The sequence below is a fragment of the Periplaneta americana genome, chromosome 2 (assembly GCF_040183065.1).
Source record: "Periplaneta americana isolate PAMFEO1 chromosome 2, P.americana_PAMFEO1_priV1, whole genome shotgun sequence".
NCBI lineage: Eukaryota > Metazoa > Arthropoda > Insecta > Blattodea > Blattidae > Periplaneta > Periplaneta americana.
Genome location: NC_091118.1, coordinates 48,429,246 through 48,453,467, shown reverse-complemented (window position 1 = coordinate 48,453,467; position 24,222 = coordinate 48,429,246). Strand labels below are relative to the sequence as shown.

Genomic DNA, 24,222 nt, shown 5'->3' with positions numbered 1-24,222 from the left:
TAATTTCACTTAACAATTGTTTATTTCGAAGAATCGTGTCATCAAAAACAACACAATCCTCACTGAAGAATGATTTTACAACAAGCATTGATTTTACTGTTTTAACAATCAGTTTTTCTCATCAGACCATAGAGCATTCATGTGAGAAAATAATCTTTCGACACACGCATTTGTTCCAGGGAAACACATAATGAACTCCACTACCCTCTTCAAATTTGAGAGTTCTCCTTCAATACTTTTAAAACGATCCACCCAGACTGCATCTAAACGTTTGGGGTTGCCATCACTCGCCTTGAGAAATTAATAACTCACAATAATTGTTTCATAATAGCCCATATTAGCCATTCTGCAATGATGAAGTGCGATATTTGTAATTTGAAATATAGATTAGACATTGTAACTTTTCCATTTTTTCTCAGTTTAGAACTCTAAAATACAGGACGGAAAGCTGTCCCGAAGACTTTTTTCAGGACAACGGGACACATTAGCGAAAAATGGGGCGACCCCGCCATTTGGGAACCCTACAGTAGAACCTCAATTATACATTATTCACTTCTATATTTCTCGTATTTCAATTGCTAACTTTTTAAGGCATGATATTTTCTCTATTAAAATTTGCCTCAGTTATACATTTTCACATTAATTTTGTACATTTCACTTTTTAAATTAATTTTAAAAAATTCTAGAAATCTCCTTAGACGACCTACAAAGTTTAAAATGTTTTTTCCATAAAATGTATCACGAAAAAAATGTATCTCCTTCTGTTGGGTTTAATAAAGGAGATAATTTAATAGATTATATATCAAATTAAATGATAAAGACTACACTACTAGTGTACAAAATAAATTTCATTGAATTATGTTGTATGATACTGAATATGTCAAGGTTTGACTGAAATGTAAGCTCAGGCAGTATCAAGCAATCTATAAGGGGCCTGACCAGAGAAAATGGTATTCTTGTATATTCACATGTGACCAAAATCGCACATTTTTTAAATGTCAAATAGCTCTAAATAAAAAATAGGTGGAGTTAAAATTGTGAATTTACAGACTTATACTCTGTTCTGGTCAACTTGATGGTATACCAAATTTCATATAAATATAAACGAAGTAGCGAGGAAAGGAACTGGCCATCATACTCCATTATCTCCTGACCTAGTTGCCTCATAAGTGGTGCCTTGTTGGTATCACTTATGAGGTTGAGACCCATCTTCGGACAGTTGACTAAACAACAACAACAAACAACAACAACAAATGAAGTTTTTGTACCTCTTGGAGTTTAAAATAAGATCATGTAACGTAGAAGTGAAATAAATTAACATGGAAAGTACAGACCAATTATTTAGTCCTGACACTCAGCGACGCGAAAGAGGGAAGTAGGCCTATATGAGTAATGGGGAGAGCTCTGGAGTAGAGATAAGGGCGAGTGGTCAGTAAAGAAATGCAGTACAGGCAAGAAAGTGACTAACCCAAACACCCCTTGGTGTAACTAAATGGACTTGCCTGACCAAGGCGCACATGGCCGGGAGACTGTCAGAACTAAATAATCGTACTGTACAGGAATTTTGCTGGGACTTCACAAAAAAAGCATAAGTGTGAAAAACATAAATGAGAAACAATCGTTTAATAATTTATCAGAAATCTCCATACATAGATGTCACAACCAAAATCACTTTTCAGCATTATAAGAAGCCTCATAAAAAATGTATCTGGGAAAAAATTGATGCAATCATACAGCATTATTTATTTCTTAAGTTGTCTCATGCAGAACAGCACAAAAGCATAAAGGAAGCACAAAAATAAAATGAACTCTGCAATAATACAAGATAATGAACTCACCTGTTCAATATTGACTTCTCCATTGTACATGAACTGAAGCAGAGCTGACATATCATCATATCTGACATCCTTCAGAATGATTATGGGATTCTGGTCTTCGTAACGAGATAGTATCATCTCAAAATAAGAACTGCATGCTGACAGCATTAACTGAAAACAAATATGCTAGAGGTGACGCCTTCATAACAAGTTGTGGTTTCTTTGAATTTGTGCACCATTTGAGAGGGAAATGTCTCCCACACTACTAACACATTTAAGAGAATAAAAATTAAATTGTGGAGATTGAGTTATAACAATTTTGCATAGAGTCAGTGAAAATACATCACTGAGACCTCGATATAAATTTGAAGGAAATACCAATTTAATATATTAATTATATCAGCCACAACTCACCAATACTTACAAGAGCTTCAAAGACATTTTGGCTCCATAATGTGTGAATAATGCTTTGTAACTTTGTGCCCAATACTTCTAGCAACTTTCACTATCACAAACAACAAAGTTGATGAATAACAAATGTGTAACGAATGTCAAAGTGCTTATGGTTTGTTTTTATTTCACTAGTTTTGTAACCTCTGACAGCTGTCAAATCAATGCTCAGAATTCAAAATGGAATTTTGATTTTTTAAATACATTGACTATCATATTTATAAATATTATGTAGTTGGATATTGTGAATAAACTGAATGAAAGAAGCAGTGTTTTGAGCTTTCCTTAAATCCATTTCTAGTAAATGGTAGACGACTTTTATGTCAAGGTAATGTACCTTACTCACTTACTTACAAATGGCTTTTAAGGAACCCACAGGTTCATTGTCACCCTCGCACAAGCCTGCCATAGGTCCCTATCCTGAGCAAGATTAATCCAGTCTCTAGCATCATATCCCACCTCCCTCAAAACCATTTTAATATTATCCTCCCACCTATATCTCGGCCTCCCCAAAGATCTTTTTCCTCCAGCCTCCTAACTAACACTTTATATGCATTTCTGAATTCTCCCATATGTGCTAATGCCCTGCCCACCTCAAACATCTGGATTTAATGTTCCTAATTATGTCAGGTGAAGAATACAATGTGTGCAGTTCTGTGTCGTGTAACTTTCTCCATTCTCCTGTAACTTTATCCCCCTTAGCTCCAAATATTTCCTAAGCACCTTATTCTCAAACACCTCTGTTCCCCTCTCAAAGTGAGAGTCCAAGTTTCGCAACCATATAGAACAACCGGTAATATAACTGTTTTATAAATTCTAACTTCCAGTTTTTTCGAGAGCAGACTGGATGATAAAAGCTTCTCAACTGAATAGTAATAGGCATTTCCCATATTTGTTCTGCATTTAATTTCCTCCCGAGTATCATTTATATTTGTTACTGTTGCTCCAAGGTACTTGAATTATAGCACCATTTCAAAGGATAAATTTCCAATTTTTATATTTCCATTTCGTGCAATGTTCTAGTCACAAGACATAATCATATACTTTGTTATTTCGGAATTTACTTCCAAACCTATCTCTTTACTTGCTTCAAGTAAAATTTCCGCGTTTTCCCTAAGTGTTTGTGGATTTTCTCCTAACATATTTACATCATCCACAAACCCGTTCAATTCCAAACTCTCTCTGTTATCCTGGAATACCTAAAATGTATTTTCTAATAAATCAAAAAGAAACCCTTAAAATTTTTTAGAATACTCATACTCTGTATATCATCATTTCACAATAAATTATCAATATCACAATATAAGGAACAATACAGTGTTAAAGTTTAAGACCAAACCTAAAATTAAATTATTCATCTACTTGCCATCTTATTTATAATTTTTTCTATTTAATTTTTCTGACAATTCTATCATAATGTACAGGTACACAAAAAATTACTTAAATCATGTTCTCTCTACCTTCTTCCTACGCAGAATGACCGTAATTTATTTACAAAGTGACTGAAAACACTAATGAATAACAACATATTTCAAAATTTAGTACAGTAAAAAAACTGAGATATGCATTTTAAGCTTAGGATGACAGTATAGCTGAAATGCCTTAAATGTTAAGAATAGTTTTAATTTTTAAGTATAAACCTGAAACTGCACTTTTCACAGAAAAGAAAATATTGTAGTTCAAAACAGGCCACAATGCAACAATAAGTTTTGGTCTCCTAAGAGAACTTAACACGGTATAAACTATAAAGCATTAGGAAAAAATAAACAGAAAAATTTCAACTTAAAAATGCTGATGAAGCATATTGCCATCTTAATGAAATATTTACTAAATGAATTAGAAGGAAAAAAAAAAGTATTTTTAATAGGGGTCTTAAACTACTTATGTATTTTTTTTTACTTATTTTGATATCTCAGTACCCTTATTTGTGTCCTTTTGAAATAATGGAGGTAGGCACAATGGGTCCATGGTGACAAGTGCTAAAGGTTTCTCTAACCTATATATCAATGGTTCTCAAACTGGGGTTCACGGTCTCCTGGAACCTGAAGGGGTCACTCAATTGAAGCATTGGTCTATTTGCGGTTGTTGCCAATCCTGTTATTTTTCTTGGTGAGACTTTTTCTAAGTGATGTTGGCTATACTTCGATGTTCTATTATCTTAATTTTAATAAGCCTATTTAATCTTAAATGTTAATATGAAAATTATTAATAACTATCTTTTTTAAGATTTATAATTCCTCCAAACAACAGAATAAGATATGAACAGTGTGTTTTGTGTTATGAGGTGTTGGCATCCACTTCTCTGAAGTCCAGCAAGTTAAAGAGACACTTTGAAACGAACATCCCAGCTCAATAAATAAAGATGGCAACTTCTTTAAATGCCAAGCCGAATGATTGCCAAATCAAGACTTGATGACCCATCCATTGAATGTACACCGGGGATAGAACAACTAGAGGCTTCAGTGATGTCACTACAGAAGAGCCCACACACAGCAGAATTGTTCATTGCACTACAAACTGAAAACGTTGACCACTTACTTTCACTGATCCAGCTGTCCTCTCACAATACAATAACTTCCGCTCAGAAAATGTTTTGCAGATGAATGGCACCATACCTGCTAATGTGGGAGCCGCCGCCGCCGCCGCCGCCGCCGCCGCCGCCGCCACCGCCACCACCACCACCACCACCACCACCACCACCACCACCACCACCACCACCACCACCACCACCACCACCACCACCACCACCACCACCACCACCACCACCACCACCACCACCACCACCACCACCACAATTTTTTTTAAAGAAAAAGGGTTTGCAGACCATCTAAAAATTTGTAAAGGGACCATCACGCAATAAATTCTAAAAAGTTTGATTTGAGAACCACTGCTCTAAATACATTCCATTTCTGATAGGTTAATGAATGTAGCCTACCTTATGGGCTCGAAGAATTTTTTCTTCACATGCAATTGTAACATCACAGAAGCTCTCTTTCTGCAATAGCTTAGAGAACATGGCCTGCTGATTATTCTGATGGAACTTCCACTTCAGGCAGTATTGTTGTTGATCATTTGCTGAGGACATGTACGTTGCACCTACATCTTGAGCAAAGCCACCAAAATCAACAGCTTCAACTGGATCTGCTTCAATGTGTGTAACATCTGCAAACGGTTGCTGTTGCTGCTGCTCTGGCTGTTGTTGGAAGTCAACATTTTGCCTTGTGTCACCAGTGTCCTAAAAAAATAATAAAAAAAAAATTATGAAGACAACCAATGCTATCAGAATGTACTCTTGTGCCAGATTTCGCAAGTCAAAAATGACGAGTGATATAAATGACGAAATATACAATACAATGCTGTTTATAATGATTCTACTGATCTTCTGTCCAGTAATGGCTTTCACAGAGCTCATATCTTGTTCTAAAAGTGCTCTTTTCCTTTTAATAGGCTATTTAAATGATTTCATGACATTTCTAGAATACTGCAAAGTACTGTAGTGTAAATTGAATACTGAATACGTGTAAGTACAACTCTTTACACTTGCAGCACATGATGAATCACTTTAATACTGAAATAACCTAGGCTACACAATGAAAGAGGCATGTTCTTCATTCACTATGATACAGGTGTCCATCTTTACACTACTACAGTAAAATCCCTCTTGTATCTGGCACCCAAATAACTGATAATATCAAAACAACGGCACTTTTGGCAAAAAAAAAAAAAAGTCATTCATGCAAAAGGGAAGTGTTGAAGATGTGAGAGGTTTATGTGCATTGCACATGCCGCATACTGTCTTTACTCTTTACGTTGTTCTTGCGTGAAAACAGTCAGAAAACCCCATTATGTTTTTACATTATTCACACGTGAAAACATAGACAGAAACCCCGTTATGTTCCTGGAGTAGATTGGGTAGCATTGGTAAGTTGCTGCTTGGGCCTTGCAAACAATGCGCAGAGGCGATATCTTTAAATTTACCACTTGAACTCTCTTGTTTCAAGGGGGTGTTGGACAAATCTAAATAGGAAAGTGTCAAATTCTCTATTCCTACAGTCTGTAAAAGTTTCATTTGTGTAATAGAAAGCATCATGGCAACTACCGCTAAGCGCAAGAGGAACATCCTTATACTGGTACACACCTGTGGAGTAACAGTCAGCGCATCTGGCTGTGAAACCAGGTGGCCCGGGTTCGAATCCCGGTAGGGGCAAGTTACCTGGTTGAAGTTTTTTCCGGGGTTTTCCCTCAACCCAATACGAGAAAATGCTGGGTAACTTTCGGTGCTGGGCCCCGGACTCATTTCACCAGCATTATCACCTTCATTTCATTCAGACGCTAAATAACCTAGATGTTGATACAGCATCGTAAAATAACCCAATAAAATAAAAATAAATCCTCATACTGAAGTAAAAACTTGAATTACTCGAGACGATGGAGAGAGGAGTTAATAGATCCAAATTAATGGAAGAATATAAAGTTGGAAGTTCAACTTTATATGATATAAAGTTGGAAGTTCAACTTTATATGATATAAAGAAACAAGGCAGTCAATTCCAGCAATTCATAAGTAACACCGAATCTACAAAAGTTGCGGAAAATCGGAAAACTGTACATCAGTCTCATTGTGAAGAATTTGATCGTGTTCTATAACAATGGATCACAATTAAAATACGTGGGAATGTGCATTTCTGGGCTGATGCTATAAGAAAAAGCCAAATAATTGCACCAGAAAATGAAACTGCAAGGTGAGTGTGGATTTTCCGTTAGGTGGCTTAACAGATTCAAAGAGAGACATGGAATCAGAAAACTAGATGTGTCCGGTGAAGAAAGGAATGTCGAAGTATCAACAGATCAGTTTATTAATCAGTTCCAGAAAATTGTGTCTCAAAGTAATGTTAGTGTAGAACAAATACATAATGCCAACGAGCCTGGTTTATTATGGAGGTTTCTTTCTATAACACTAGCGTGTTGGAGGTTTCTTTCTATAACACTAGCGTGTGGGACAAAAACCTCGCCTAAGGGCTTTAAATAAAACAAAGATTGTTCAGTGAATATTCAAACCGAAAATAGGTGTATTTTTGTGTTAAGTGATGTGTTTTAATAAAGAAAATCCACACAGTTTTATGTTATATGTTATGATCAAGTGACTGAGAAATAAGCTACATATGGCTGTAGTTTCAACAGGTTGGCTTCATAAAACACGAACAGGTAATTTGTTAAAGTACTTATTAAATTATCCAGCAAAATCTCGTATCTGCAACTTGCCTGGTCCTCTTGTTGACAGTTAAAGAGGGATACTACTGTAACTAGGTTAAAATTTAAAAATATAACTAATGCTAAGTAAATGGAACTTTGTACAAAATCACTATACACTCTGAATCACACCATTTTCAATTTCAATGTAAGCCAACACACGAAAAACATGTGGTTGTACACAAAGATGTATCTAGTGATATAACTGTGAAGACTGACGGGGGCAATTCAATACTTTAAAATATACTTACTTACAAATGGCTTTTAAGGAACCCGAAGGTTCATTGCCGCCCTCACATAAGCCCGCCATCGGTCCCTATCCTGTGCAAGATTAAGCCAGTCTCTATCATCATATCCCACCTCCCTCAAATCCATTTTAATATTATCCTCCCATCTACGTCTCGGCCTCCCTAAAGGTCTTTTTCCCTCCGGTCTCCCAACTAACACTCTATATGCATTTCTGGATTCGCCCATACGTGCTACATGCCCTGCCCATCTCAAACGTCTGGATTTCAAGTTCCTAATTATGTCAGGTGAAGAATACAATGTGTGCAGTTCTGTGTTGTGTAACTTTCTCCATTCTCCTGTAACTTCATCCCGCTTAGCCCCAAATATTTTCCTAAGCACCTTATTCTCAACCACCCTTAACCTATGTTCCTCTCTCAGAGTGAGAGTCCAAGTTTCACAGCCATATAGAACAACCGGTAATATAACTGTTTTATAAATTCTAACTTTCAGATTTTTGGACAGCAGACTGGATGATAAGAGCTTCTCAACCGAATAATAACACGCATTTCCCATATTTATTCTGCGTTTAATTTCCTCCCGAGTGTCATTTATATTTGTTACTGTTGCTCCAAGATATTTGAATTTTTCCACCTCTTCGAAGGATAAATCTCCAATATTTATATTTCCATTTCGTACAATATTCCCGTCACGAGACATAATCATATACTTTGTCTTTTCGGGATTTACTTCCAAACCGATCGCTTTACTTGCTTCAAGTAAAATTTCCGTGTTTTCCCTAACCGTTTGTGTATTTTCTCCTAACATATTCACGTCATCCGCATAGACAAGAAGCTGATGTAGCCCGTTCAATTCCAAACCCTGCCTGTTATCCTGAACTTTCCTAATGGCATATTCTATAGCGAAGTTAAAAAGTAAAGGTGATAGTGCATCTCCCTGCTTTAGCCCGCAGTGAATTGGAAAAGGATCAGATAGAAACTGACCTATACGGACTCTGCTGTATGTTTCACTGAGACACATTTTAATTAATCGAACTAGTTTCTTGGGAATACCAAATTCAATAAGAATATCATATAATACTTCCCTCTTAACCGAGTCATATGCCTTTTTGAAATCTATGAATAACTGATGTACTGTACCCTTATACTCCCATTTTTTCTCCATTATCTGCCGAATACAAAAAATCTGATCAATAGTCGATCTATTACGCCGAAAACCGCACTGATGATCCCCAATAATTTCATCTACGTACGGAGTTAATCTCCTCAAAAGAATATTGGACAAAATTTTGTACGACGTCAACAGAAGTGATATTCCTCGAAAGTTACCACAGTTGGTTTTGTCCCCCTTTTTAAAAATAGGTACAATTATGGACTCCTTCCATTGATCTGGTACAATTTCCTTTTCCCAAATAGCAAGTACAAGTTTATAAATTTCGCTATATAATGCACTTCCACCCTCTTGTATTAATTCTGCTGGAATCTGATCGATACCTGGAGACTTGTACTTTTTCAGATTTTCTATCGCAATTTCGACTTCTGAAAGCGTGGGTTCGGGTATAAATGGCTCAGCAGTTTGTATTTCAATTTCGTCCCGATCATTTCTATTTGGCCTATGTACATTTAGTAGTTGCGCAAAATAGTTTTTCCATCTGTTTAGGATTGATGGAGAGTCTGCAAGCAAGTCACCATTCTCATCCTTGATCACATTTACCCTTGGCTGATATCCGTTCTTAAATTCCTTTATACCCTTATATAAATCTCGAATGTTTTTATTCTTACTATTTGTTTCTACCTCATTCAGTTTTTCCTTCAAGTAACCTCTCTTTTTATTCCTAAGTGTACGACTTGCTTCCCGTCTTTCATTGAAATAATTATCTCTCTTCTCCTCAACTGGATCCTGTAAGAATTTCAATTTTGCCTGTTTCCTTCTTTCTACTACCATGCAACAATCTTCATCAAACCACGGTTTCTTTTTCTTAGTTTCATAATAACCTATGCTCTGCTCAGCTGCAATTTTGATACTATCTCTGATATTTTCCCACACGCTATTAACATCTAATTCTTTCTCAACTTCGTCGGAACTTTCTAAAGTGGCAAACCTATTCGAAATTTCGACCTGATAATTTTGCTTAGCTTCCTCGTCCTTTAATTTCAAAATATTGAATTTAGTAATATTAACTTGTTGCTCTACTCGCTTGGCTACTGATAATCTTTCTCTTAATTCTCCAATCACCAAATAATGGTCAGAATTACAGTCTGCACCCCTGAAAGTTCGAATATCTACTATACTAGTATGTCTCCGTTTATCTATCAAGATGTGATCAATTTGGTTGTGTGTCAATCCATCTGGAGAAGTCCAAGTATATTTATGTATATCCTTATGGGGGAATGTTGTACTTTTGACAATTAAATTTTTCGATGTGGCAAAGTTGACTAATCTAACTCCATTGTCACTACTAATTGCGTGTAGGCTCTCTTTTCCAATAGTTGGTCTAAAAATCTCCTCCCGTCCTACTTTAGCGTTGAAATCCCCCAATAAAATTTTCATGTGATATCTAGGGAACTGATCAAAAGTATGTTCCAATTCTTCATAGAAGCTATCCTTTATATAGTCGTCTTTCTCTTCTGTAGGGGCGTGAGCATTTATAACCATGATGTCGCACCATCTACCCTTAAGTACTAAATATGATAACCTGTCACTGATAAATTCGACCTTTTTTACTGCTGATTTTATTCTTTTATGTACAAAGAATCCTGTTCCTAATTGGTGATTATTGTTTCCTTCCCCATAATACAACAAGTAATCTCCTATTTGTGATATGCCATTCCCATCTAACCTAACCTCTTGTACTCCCACAAAGTCTATTCTATATCTAGCTAGTTCTTTTGCTACTAATGTTACCCCTCCTGTTCTATAAAGACTAGTTACGTTCCAAGTGCCAAATCTCAAAACCTTATTCCTTTGCTGTGGTCGTGCCAGAGAATCAGTCCTATTCCGAGGCTTACTGTAGGAATTCGTAACAAGCTGTTTTTTACGGTGATGGGTTGTTAGCCCTTCGCCCAACCCCCAAGCTGGAGGACCACCCCTTATCGGCTGTCCACGACTGCTTATTCAATATATTCGCAGCTACCCTCCATATCTGGAGGCCGTCTCCTCTATCCGCAACCTGAGGACGCGCCATGCCGTGGTGATAGGGACCCACCATACATGGACTTTAAAATATAATAATAAAAAAACATTATGTGTTTTGTAATTAAGTGCATGGTTAATTAGAAAATTAGGCTGAGAGTCTGCATAGTTTGGCAACAGTGCACCACCGGTACACCTACAAATACACACTAACTCATGTCTGAATAGCAGCATTCTATCCCTTGTCAGTGCAGCAGGGTTGCCAGACTTCTTAATGGCAGGAAATAATGTTATGTGTTAATCTTTTTATTTAATTTGCAAGAAAATTTTTCATTTTATTTACAAACCGTGAATGGATAAATCATTCCTTATCATTTTCTCTAATAATAAGAGTAAAAATCAAAATCGTATGGATTGCACTTATCAAGTAAAACACTGTCAACAATCAGGGGAAAATTATTCATTTGTAACTAATATATTAGGTTGGTACATAATTCCGTAGCGATTTTTCATAAGTTTATTGAATACATCAGATACACATAACAGAGAAGTAATCATCAACAATATATTCTTCTTCACTATTTACAACAGTCTGCCAATGCTGGAGTAGTTTTTCGATTCCACGCCTGTAGAAATTGCGTGGTTTTGAGTTAAAGAAGTCTTCAAGCCATGTCCGGAGCGCATTTTAATCCGGAAAGAAAGTTCCTTGAACGTTGTTCGATAGAGAGTGGAAAATCTGAAGGTGCAAGATCAGGCGAATAAGGTGGGTGCGGAATGACTTCCCAACCCAACTCCTGGATAGTGTTTTGTGTCAGGTTAGCAGAGTGCAGACAGGCATTATCATGTAGTAGCATCATTTCACACAGTCTTGTTGGTCGTTTTTGTTGGATTCCATGTGCAAGTCTCAGTTGGTGGCAATAAATGTCGGCAGTGATGGTTACACCTCAGGGAAGCAATTCGTAGTACAGCACATCTTTTGTGGATGTGCGCTGGCCTTTGTATGGGGAGTTGTGTTTTGTTCGGCCTCAACCGTTCCTTTCTCGTCACCAGTAACGATATTGGATAGGAATGTTCGATGTTGTTCACGAGCCAATCGATAACGAGCAAGCAAAGATGCACACATGGCCACCTGCTGATTTTTGTGGTTTTGGCTTAGAGCATGTGGTACACACCTGATTTTTTAATCTTGACCATTGAATGCAAATGTCGCACGATGGTGGAATGGTCACAGTTCATCACATTTGTCAGTTCTCTTCTTATGATTTCCATTCGTTAACTATGTTATGCCTTATTCTCAACTGATGTATCATGACCTGTGTGTCGCACAGTGCCATGGTGTAATAAGTTGTGAAATTTTAGAATTTAAAAATAAATTTTATGCATTCCAGAAAGTCTATATACAACACACTTTCTATATTATGTACAATGGAGCCTTTAATACAGTAAATTTTATTTTATCCCCCCCCCCCCAAACTTACTGTGAATTTCATGGTCTGCCATAAGACAAATTATACTGAGCAAGTATAACATAAATTATGATATTGAATTTATCAAATAACAGACCGTACCAATGAACACAAGCAACAATGCTGATTAATTTTTCTGCCTGGGAATAATTTGAATGATGGCAAACACCTCAACAATGCTTAGTTTACCTATCATCAGAACATTATGATCACATTTCAGTTTATACATAGCGTAATTGGGTGGTTGTGCAACTATTTTAAAGCAAAGTGCTTTATTTCAGTTTTACCATGAACAGATTTATGATTAGAAAAAAGACAAGCTGAATCAAATTTTGGGTTAGGTGACAGCAATCACGACAGTGGTAGTTTAAGTAAGGTGAACTGAAATTATGATTCCTTTCAAGATAAAAAAAAATAGTGATGAATACTTGCAATATGGTTTTACATGGCATGGATATGAATGCAAACAGAATCCTGAGTGCCTTATATGCGATATGTTTAGTCAAATCAGTCGACGGTGCCGAATAAACTTAAAAGACATTTAGTAAGTAACCATTCTCATGTAGCTTCAAAACCAAGAGAATATTTTGAACGTATTTTGTAGTCTCGAAATAAGTACTCTGTGTGTTTAATAAAGTGTTTTTCCATTTCTGACAAAGTACTGCATGCTTCATACAGAGCATTTGAGTTAATAGCATAACAGAAAATACCTCATAATATAGGTGAAGGACTAATAGTACCAGTCAGGAGGAGGGTTAGAAAGTGAAGAAAAGTGAAAATAATATTTAGTGATGCTGCAGAAAAAGAAATATAAAAATTCCACTCTTGGATAACAATAAAAGAAATGTCTCATTACATTGAAATGAATTTGAAGAGTAAATTGGTGGGGCATACTGTGTTTGTTGTACAGTTGGATGAAAATACTGATGCAAGTGGTAAATGCAAATTAATAAGCTTCATTAGGTTCCAATATAGTTTAGATATTACTGAACAATTTCTATTTTGCTAAGAACAAAAACCACTACTACAAGCAGATATTTATAACCGTGTTTTTTTTAGTTGGTTATTTAACGACGCTGTATCAACTACTAGGTTATTTAGCGTCGATGGGATTGGTGATAGCGAGATGATATTTGGTGAGATGAGGCCGAGGATTCGTCAGAGATTACCTTGCATTCACATTACGGTTGGGGAAAACCTCGGAAAAAACCCAACCAGGTACTCAGCCCAAGCGGGGATCGAACCCGCGCCCGAACGGAACTTCAGACCGGCAGGCAAGCGCCTTAACCGACTGATCCACGCCGGTGGCTATATATAACTGTGTTAACAATTACTTTGTTGAACATAGTATTTCCTGGAAAAAATGCATCTCTCTTTTATTAGTAGTATATTTTAGTGTTGTCTGCTTGTAACTATTGCATTTCTCATTTAAATAATTTTTAAGAACTGTAGAAACATATTGCACAGAAATTAATAAATATTAGTCACCCTGAGTGGCGCAGTTAGTATAGCACTGGCCTTCTGCGTCCGAGGTTGCGGGTTCGATCCCAGCCCCGGTCGAAGGCATTTAAGTGTGCTTAAATGTGACAGCCCATGTCACTAGATTTAGTGGCATGTAAAAACTCCTGCGGGACAAAATTCCGGCACACCGACGATGCTGATATAACCTCGGCAGTTGCGAGCATTGTTAAATGAACCATAATTTGAATAAATATTACAATATTTTAAAATTATAATACAGAATTACTAAATAAAATGAATTGTGTGCTTTTAATTTTGTAGTATTTTATAAATAAAACTGAAATATATATTTTAAATGCTTAAGACCACTCAACATGTGACGATTTATTTATACCCTACCTCAGAGTATAGAGATAGTTTTAACTCATCAACTTTTCTCTTGCGATCTTCGCCAACAAAATCATCATACACAGCTTTATGTATGGTATCATAGTGGCGCATTATATTATGTTTTCGTCTTCCTCTTATAATTTTCTGACATATAAGGCACTGAGAATGTTCTCCAGCTGCTACAAAAAAATAACAGCTTTCCCATGACATACGAAAAGAACATGATTGGTGATCACGTTTCTTTCGTTTCCCTACGTCCATTATGCACTACTGATAATCACAACTCAAGAGACAAGAGAATATTGAAGAATTCTGAACAGTTAACTAGAGCACCCCACTCCTTCTCCTCCACTGCAATGATACCACCCCTACTGTACGCTCGCGAGTTATTTCTTCAACTCTCCTCTTTCAGCTGAGTGTTCCCCTTCAATGAGCATCATTTGGACAGGGTTGATCTGGTGAGATCAACATACACATGCCACTAACCTGTCAATGAGAAAAATGAGTTGTTAGACTTGTCATGAGATTCTACCATGAAAAGAAAATTTCTAGACATTTCAGTACAGTTCTTTTAGATTTATATGTGATGCCAGTTTCCTACAATCACTACAAGAGCCATAATAATTTTGCTGCAGTTTTCAATGTTATACTTGTGCGAGTCAGAATTTTTTACAATAAAAATAGTGAAATCTAAACAGAGGAACAGACTTGACGAAGATTTGCTTGTTGGCCTGTCAATCATAAGACCTTGTGCTGACAAACTCTGTAGAAGATACCAAGTGCAGACTTCACATTAATTAATTTTAATACGTGAGTTTTAAAAAAATAATATAAATGTCTTCTAGTGGACATTCGTGTAGATAGGTCGGATTGCAGGCACTTGTCTTTGTCTTTCTCTGATGCTACTCGACATGCTGCTTATATTTAGGAGAGATCTATATTGTTAATCAAACACAAATAAATGTGTCGCGATATCGTGGGCATTAAGTAAAGTGGCTCGTCAATCAATAAAAGATTAGGAACCACTGACGTAAGGTCACTTCATATAGCTAGTAAGTTTCATATTTCAATTCCAAACTGTGTTGATTTGACATGGAATGATTTTCCCTACTTGCTTCAAACTACAGCAACATTAAGTGACAATTATAATGTGTCACAATGTGCTGCCAAGCTGTGTCTGAACTTGAAAACGAAAAGACAACAAAAATTCAAGACTTTCAAAATCCTTACAATGGCCTTCTTTAACACACCAAGTAATGGATTTAATTATTAGGAATATTCCCTCCGAATAAAAAAAAGTACCGTAAATGACATATTTTAATAGTAAATTACTTAGATTTTACCAACACCAAGTATGTATACTCCTCTCCGAGTGACTTCATCTCTTACAGTTAAAAATTGAAGACAAAGGAACAGGATTTCACTCTTCCTCTTTGTCTTTTGGCTCGTGAACTAAGCCACCTCACTACTCAACCAAGGCTAATTTAAGAAAGACACAGTTTCACAAGTTGATGACACTTAAAAACTGCAAATACTGCAAAGTAACCTGTGTCTCGTTTGAACGAATGTGATATTTGACAGCTGGAAATGCCATTATCATATCGTATTGTGTAAACCACTGCAGCAATGGTCAGTTTTATGCAATAATCGATAGTTGGCAGTCTTCTGTCAGCAGTTTATTTCATTACATTATTGAAATACGTTTCTGTTTGCATTCTGCAAGATGATTTACTAAACAGAAGAAAGAGCACAAATTGTGAAAGTATAGGCCTATGTGAGAACAGTTTGTTTAGAGAAACCCGCGAAATTTTCAGGGACAAGTTTCCAGGCAGAAGACAACAAACAAAGAGTGCTATACAAGCTTTGGTTAATAAGTAGTGTGCTATGAGATCTGTGCATAATGCCATAAAACAGTTCACACACCAGAAATTACTGACATTTGCTGAAAGTTTATTCATAATTCGAAGAAGTCAACACTGGGCAACTGAGAACTCCAACATTGTGCATCAGCAACTACTACATGGCTAAAAAAAAAAAAAAAATCGGTATATTTACACTTTACTGACCCGGGCTACTTTTTCGTATGTCAGCCGATACAAACTGGTGTGAAGAACAAAAATTTATAAGAAACTTGAAAATATTTATATTTCTTCTTTATGAGGGTTTAGTCACTACTGCTCCATTACCTATCCATATGAAGGTCTGTAAGTTATCATTATCCTTATGGATGGAAAAGAGATGCTGTTTATGGGTACTTAAGCTGTTTTACACAAATTTCGTCAAGGTTACCACAAATTTTGTCAAAGGTAAAATACTAATTTTTATTCCATTTATATTGTACTTTGGGTCCAGGGGAAATATTCGTCTTTTACGAAAACGTATCTTATTCAGTGATTTATAGGACTACCATGGATCACCAGAGCTTCGTCAAAAAGTGCTAGTAAAACATGAATATCAATTAAACCTACTTAGAGTCGTGTAGTAGACAGATTGGTCATTCCAATCAGATATAATGTAAGTGCTCTGTCACACCTACCTTAGGCCTAACAGTTTTATTTGCTGAAACAAAACTGACTTTTCTTTTCTCTGGTATTTTCTGCAGCTGTTTTCTTTTAGCGTTTCTTGCATCTCTAGCACATTTGAATTCTTGGTCTGAAAACGGGTTAAAATTTCGTCCATGTTCTTTACAATACATTTCTTGTATAATTTTAGCAGTCACATTCCACATGGTTTTCACAGTATATTCTTTATATTCATGTCCATTTGATTTTCTCATGTTAGTACCCCAATCTTTCAAAATGTTTGCAATCTGTAGAGTTTGAGTGTCCCTTGTCAATTGATAACCTCGTTCTTCACAAAATTGCTCGAACTGATTCCACACATATTTTCTATTCTTTTCAGTATTTCCGGGCTTCGCCTTTTGAATTATCTCATCTATTTCTTGATTTGATGCTTGGCCAAACCTTTTTGGACAAATATCTGCCATAATCGTTAATTTAAGAACAATTCCTGCCGTATTAAGAAACAAAAAATTATCGGTCACGTATATTTCACTGCACACAGATTCTTATGCCTCTTCAACAAGGGATAACGCGATAATTTTACAGCGATAAATACTTCACAGTATCACGGCTTAAAAGTTATTGATCTGCATTAAATTAATGAACTATGCATAAGAATCTACCATTCTTTTCATATCATTCTATTACTTGATTTAATAAACCACCTAGGAGGCCTATATTACGAATCAGCATTAGCGCTTGTATTCTAATACACATAAAATATATAACTACCATTAAAATAGATATATTTTGACCTTAGAAACAGGTGTAATATGCTCGCCAAGATTCCCATGGTAATGAGGTTAGGTTAGGCTTGTTTATGGTTCTTTATTACATAACGTGCCCCTCTTGGGGATGTTTAACAACGATTAAAGTAGCAGAATCCTTAATATGTCACAAGTAATCTATTACATGCCTAATACAGACCTATTATAGTCTAACATTTCGACTACAACCTGTTGCAATAAAAGGTCCATCACAAGAGCATTAGTACTAATACTTCGAAATATAGGCCTATAATGCAACTATTTTATTGCACATACCTGCTGTGCATCACTATGCCTTTGTGTTCCTTCAATGACGTTGATATTTTGTGTAGAATTCAACGTATACCCTTGAGATACACGCTGTGTCTGTTCTCCGTATGATAATTTTGGTGCCTTCCGACACCGTGCAAAATGAGCAGATAGATTCGTTGTATTTCCAGAAAAGAGAAGTTGAGTATCACAAAGACGACACCAGACATAACGTCTGTATACATCTGTTATATTTCCAGATTCATCTGCCTCGAAGCCGAAATAATTCCAAACTTCACTTCTCGCCGTTTTAGGCACAACTAACCTTCGCGGCATATTTAATGTGAATGAACAATTGTAATTATTATTTTTTTACAAAATTTTACTTCGAAACTAGCATTTCGTAAAAAAAAGTAACGGACCAAGTTTAAGAATTTATAATAAATATGGCTTATCTTCGGTTCACAAACAAATCGATATCAATCTGAATACGGTATATATTATGATCGGACAAAATATTATCGAGAATACAACGATATCGACAAAGTATCGATACTGGGATGCCACTTTCATCACATAACGATAACTGATAATCGATATCAATGTAAGTTATGTACACAAAACAGCAGTTACCAAGGTAACCATTAAATGGACAGAAAATATGAAGCTGGGACATAATATCACATCAATTAGATAATTAAATAATTTAAACAGACATTCAGTATGCCCAACAAGAAAATAAGTACCTGCCAAATGTCCAATATTTTTCTTGGTTTGTATATATCACACAAGAAGCTCATTCTTGTGTAAGCAAACCATGTCGGTTTATAGTGTGTTTCACGAATTTCTTTCACACGTTCTCTTCTGTAGGATGCTAACAGAGAATTCATTTTCTTCTTTATTTCTGCCACATCAACATTAAACATTTCCGCGAGAGAATCCCAGGCTTCGCTTTTCTTGCGCATTTGTCTATAACAAATATCTGCAGGATTCCACAAAACAGAGTTATCGCGGTAGGCATCAATAAGGTTCAATACCATATCATTTGTCCAGTCCATATTTAAGTAAAGATAGTACACAGTACAATCTCCGTCAAAGACGCTTACAATCACTACGAATCCGACGGATTTAACCTTTGCATGTTCAACATGTCATGAACGAACATTCGTAACAATTCGTAGCCGTTCGGCCACATTCGCACATCACAAATGTACAGTCGTCCCAAGGAAAAACGGTCGGATTCTTGTTTCAGTCTAAACTAAGATTCAACGCGTTTTCACTCATCGCTTCGAAGAAAAACGGGTATATGGTCTTATAATCGACAGTGAAATGAATGTTCGTCACTCGGATGACCTTCACAATGCCATCTGTGTTATGGTGGGTAGAACTTTGGTCTCACATGCAAGAGACTGGTTCAATCCCAGCTAGAAATGTCTTTTTATTGCATAATTTTTCATTCCCTGTGATTTATCGTTTATAGATTTATCCTCGACCATGCCGAAATGTAGTAATTATACACCTGATAGTAGCCCTTTAATGCACCTCATTAAAGTATACCTATTCATTATACTACAGTTGTTCAGCCAATGAGAAATCACCATTGTACCATTATAAAACCGCAAGTATCGATTATTCTCGGATATGCAATCGAAAAACAATTAGCGAAACGTCACGGAGGCTGGAAATCCAATACTGTCGCAGAAGGTTATGTTCTGTTACTATAATAATTAGCGTTAATTGTAAATAATATTCAAATAAATTCAATTTGTCATCTCGTTTTTCAATTCTAAATCAATTTCCAGGTTATATCAATATTAATGTTCATGTTATTCTCTAGATTATATCAAGGTCAATGACATTCGTCCCTCGGAAAAAATCAATACTTTCGCGTCTGCGCACATCTCACAATTTAGAAGGTCACTTCCGCTCTTCACTTACATAACCATAATATGAATACTTATGAATAATTTCAAGTTAGAAATATGGTCGAGCATAAAAAGTCGTATGAAACTTGCCTATAGTGGTAATTAAGACGCTCGTATGAAAATTATGGAACTCGCTTGTACTATTATAACACTTTCAGTTGTATGATACACTATGAACACAAAATTTTTGTTCAATGCACTACTCTATAACTAATATACTTCAGTCTTTTGAAAGACAAGATCATCTCCAGAAATGTCTGTTTATATTAAAACACGCTCTCCTCAACACCTTGGAAGAACTGGACATATGCACCCTTGCGACCCGGATAAATTAATAAGAAGTTAAGGCCAGCAAGCTGTCCACCCAGCCAGACTCTAATTGAATAAAATAGCTTTACATTACAATAACCGAATCACGCAAGTGAACTGAGTAGACATTGGATACGCACATTACAACAATAATTCTTTACAATTTTCTTTACCTTTTTAAAAAATGCATTAAAATTATTTCACAATAGAAGAGGTTATATGTGGAACAAAATTTCAAAACCTGACAAAAACTTACATCTCTGCAATGAACAAAATATTATCTGTAGTAAAATATTAAATATACATAAAAATTAATTTATGATTTATTTAACGACGCTCGGAACTGCAGGGGTTATATCTGCCAGTACATCTACTGACATGAGCCTGTCGCATTTAAACACTTAAATGTCATCGACGTGGACCTGGGCCGGGATCGAACTCGCAACCTCGAGCACAGAAGGCCAGCGCTACACCGACTATGCTACCGAGGCCGATTAAATATATATATATATTTTTTTGCTATAGACGCTTATCAAATTTCACCATAGGATAAAAAAAAACACTTATTATAGTGACACATATTTGTGGCATTTTCTGAAATGTGACATGTCGAGTTTTGAAAGTTTGCACCTCATATACGCAATTTTGAATAACTAACCAAAGGTTAAATTACATAAGTTAGGTCAGATGCAACAGTGTTCATGAGTAAGATAGTTATATATAATAAAAATAATATAATACAGTTATATGAACACTTTTTAATAAGCTACGTTATGCGGTTGAACATCTGTACCAGCGTCGTGGTACTACCACTGAAGATGGAGGAGCATTCCTCCGAAACATGTATGGTTTTTAACCGATTTTATTAATTTTATTCAATTATCAAGAAGTGTTCATATAAATGTATTATATTATTTTTATTATATATAACTAACCAAAGGTTACTTGTAATTTGCAATACCAAATTAATTTAAAAACAACTGCGACCACGCATAAAACTTCTGGAGTATAACACCACTGCCATTATAATAGCAATAGGATTATGCGAAAATAAACATTTTAAGATGTAAGTTTGCCAGAATCGCTTTTTGATTTCCATCTCACACTAGACTTTATGTCTCGTAAAAAGTTATTCGAAGAAGCAAATCTAAGCAAAGTGCGCTTACTATCATAGAACAACTTGGCCCTATTTCTGGCTTTGTTAGGCTCATCAAATTATTGTAATATATATGGTTCACCTACCTGTAAGTCTACTTATGTGCTTCTGAAAACTGTAATAAGTTACGCTGAAAATTTAAGAATCTTAGGATACATTTCATAATTTAAGGAATTGTAAAGCTAATAAAGTAGTCATACATCCATTTCAATAAAGAATTTTGTGAAAGATAAAATATTTCAGCTACAACTCTGCTCCACCTGACTTGTGCACGGACAACCTTTGCACTGCTACCCCCCTTCAGTGCCTTCTGGTAGGGGGAAGAAAAGTAACCCGCATGCAGAAATCTGCCTGTCGAGTGCACTTGCCCATACAAGCTTGAATAAGCACTACTGCCCTAAATAATGTTATAATAATAATAGTAATAACAATAATTTACTTACTTACTTACAAATGGCTTTTAAGGAACCCGAAGGTTCATTGCCGCCCTCACATAAGCCCGCCATTCGGCCCCTATCCTGTGCAAGATTAATCCAGTCTCTATCATCATATCCCACCTCCCTCAAATCCATTTTAATATTATCCTCCCATCTACGTCTCGGCCTCCCCAAAGATATTTTTCCCTCTGGTCTCCCAACTAACACTCTATATGCATTTCTGGATTCGCCCATACGTGCTACATGCCCTGCCCATCTCAAACATCTGGATTTAATGTTCCTAATTATGTCAGGTGAAGAATACAAAGCGTGCAGTTCTGCGTTGTGTAACTTTCTCCATTCTCCTGTAACTTCATCCCGCTTAGCCCCAAATATTTTCCTAAGCACCTTATACTCAAACACCCTTAACCTATGTTCCTCTCTCACAACCATACAGAACAACCGGTGGTAATAATACTAATAATAATAATAATAATAATGGTAATAATAAATTACGTTAACTAATTCCTGGATTCCCTGGCAGAAAGGCCAGATTTAATTTCAAATATGGTAAGGTCTATGCCCGAAGGATTGGGGAAGTCATCCAATGGCATGAAAGATGGACTTCCTACTAAATAAGCATTTTTTGTCTTTTTTAGAGTTATTTTTAAATTATTTTATATTAGTTATGAAGATGAAGCATTTATTATGTACCGCAGTTATGCTTTCTGTTGTAAAATAATACTTTCCTTCCTAGCTCCCTGTCAGTGCCTAAAATGCATGACTTTGTTAGAACATGCTTGCATTGCTTTAAAAAAAAAAAAAAAAAAAAAAAAAAAAAAAAAAAAAAAAAAAAACAACAACATAGGCCTAGATACACATGGCTCGAGTCTGAGAACTCTGGATTAGAACTCAAATACTTAAGATAACGTGTTGTAGCAAATATCTTTTCAATATGATACAAACCCTGCTACTCTGCCATCCAAGTTTAAAGACCTATAAATCTATGTGTGCAGTAGCTTATTTTGAAACGTGTTATTTCATTGCTTAATAACGTAAATTAATCGTATTAAGATACAGCAAACATAACACACGATTAAACTATTCAACTCCGTCCTGAAAACAAAAATACCTTTGCTGCCTAAAAATAACCAACATGAATATGGAATGTTTGAAGGCTCTTAGGTAAGTTAAACATTATCAGTAATATAATATGACTGTATACTATAAAGATATACACTAAAAATACAATTAAATAATTCTGTTACAATGCGGATTCGAACTCACTACGAAAAGATTACAGTACAGAGCAGCAGTCATCAGACAATGCATTCTCCAGCTAGAGTCTCTTACTTATGGATAAGACAATGCACTAGCGTGCATCCATGGTTGCTGGCGGGTATGCTTCCTCCCTCTCCCTTCTACATGACTGTGTATATTCAGATACACTTCTTACCCGTTACCCATTTCAGCAAATGCTGAAGACCAGTGGTATAGAGCCAAAGCTGTGACTGAATTATTCTGTAGTCATGCAGACACACATCTAAGTAAATAAATTATAGACCATCTACCGAAGAGATCACTTGGAACTTACTACAACAGGCGGTTTATTGACTTTTTTTTTTACTTAGTTATTTAATGAAGCTGTATCAACTACTAAGTTATTTAGCATCGGAGGAATTGGAGATAGCAAGATGGTATTTGGCGAGATGAGGCGAGAATTCCCCATAGATTACCTGACATTCCTCTTACAGTTGCGAAAATCCTGAAAAAACCCAACCAGATAATCAGCCCAAGTAGGAATTGAAGCCATGCTCGAGCGCAACTCCGTATCAGCTTAAGATATACTCTTTAAAAACATAATATTCCCTTGTGAACTCAGCCCAGGACTTCCAGCACATGCGCACAATTTCAGTCGGTTTTTTGTTTTGCGACTGTACGATCATGTTATATTAACTCTATAATCCAAGCACGGACTACACAAACACACCAGTGTCAAAACATTTTTTTCGCATTAATTGAATGATTTTTACTTGGTTATTTAATGACGCTATATCAACTACTAGATTATTTAGCGTCGATGGGACTGGTGATAGCAAGATGAGGCCGAGGATTGTCATAGATTACCTGACATTTGCCTTACAGTGGAAAAAACCCGCAACCAGGTAATCAGCCCAAGCCAGGATCGAACCCGCTCCCAAGCGCAACTCCAGATCAGCAGCAAGTGCCTTAGCCAACTGAGCTAGTGGTATTGCTTATTTATTTAGTAGGTTATTTTACGACGCTTTATCAACATTTAAGGTTATTTAGCGTCTAAATGAGATGAAGGTGATAATGCCGGTGAAATGAGTCCGGGGTCCAACACCGAAAGTTACCCAGCATTTGCTCATATTGGGTTGAGGGAAAACCCCGGAAAAACCCTCAACCAGGTAACTTGCCCCGACCGGGAATCGAACCCGGGCCATATATTGCTTATTCTTCCATGGGCTATGTTTATAAATGAATACCTTTTTCAGTGGTGTATATTTTTTCTATGAAAATATTTTATCCAAATAAGGGGTTCTCTTATTATATGCTCCACATTCAAGTTTTTCGTCTTCTGACTGAGAAAAAGGTATTTATATTTTT

At 36.1% G+C, this 24,222-nt stretch overlaps 1 protein-coding gene across 12 annotated transcripts in view; it reads right to left on the bottom strand.

Annotated features, from left to right (window-relative positions):
- LOC138693525 (uncharacterized) overlaps window positions 1–24,222 on the bottom strand; it is a 70,599-nt gene that overhangs the window by 10,959 nt on the left and 35,418 nt on the right. For 4 of the 12 annotated variants that reach the window (XM_069817517.1, XM_069817527.1, XM_069817525.1 and 1 more), the window contains 2 exons: window positions 5,203–5,502; window positions 1,839–1,988 (listed from right to left, as the gene is read on the bottom strand). In XM_069817517.1, the coding sequence (XP_069673618.1) occupies window positions 1,839–1,988; window positions 5,203–5,502 (450 nt within the window). Of the gene's footprint in view, window positions 1–1,838; window positions 1,989–5,202; window positions 5,503–14,220; window positions 14,698–16,747; window positions 17,262–17,815; window positions 18,276–18,534; window positions 18,904–24,222 lie in introns of those variants that run through there. The other 8 variants (XM_069817524.1, XM_069817523.1, XM_069817520.1 and 5 more) reach the window with 6 other exon arrangements.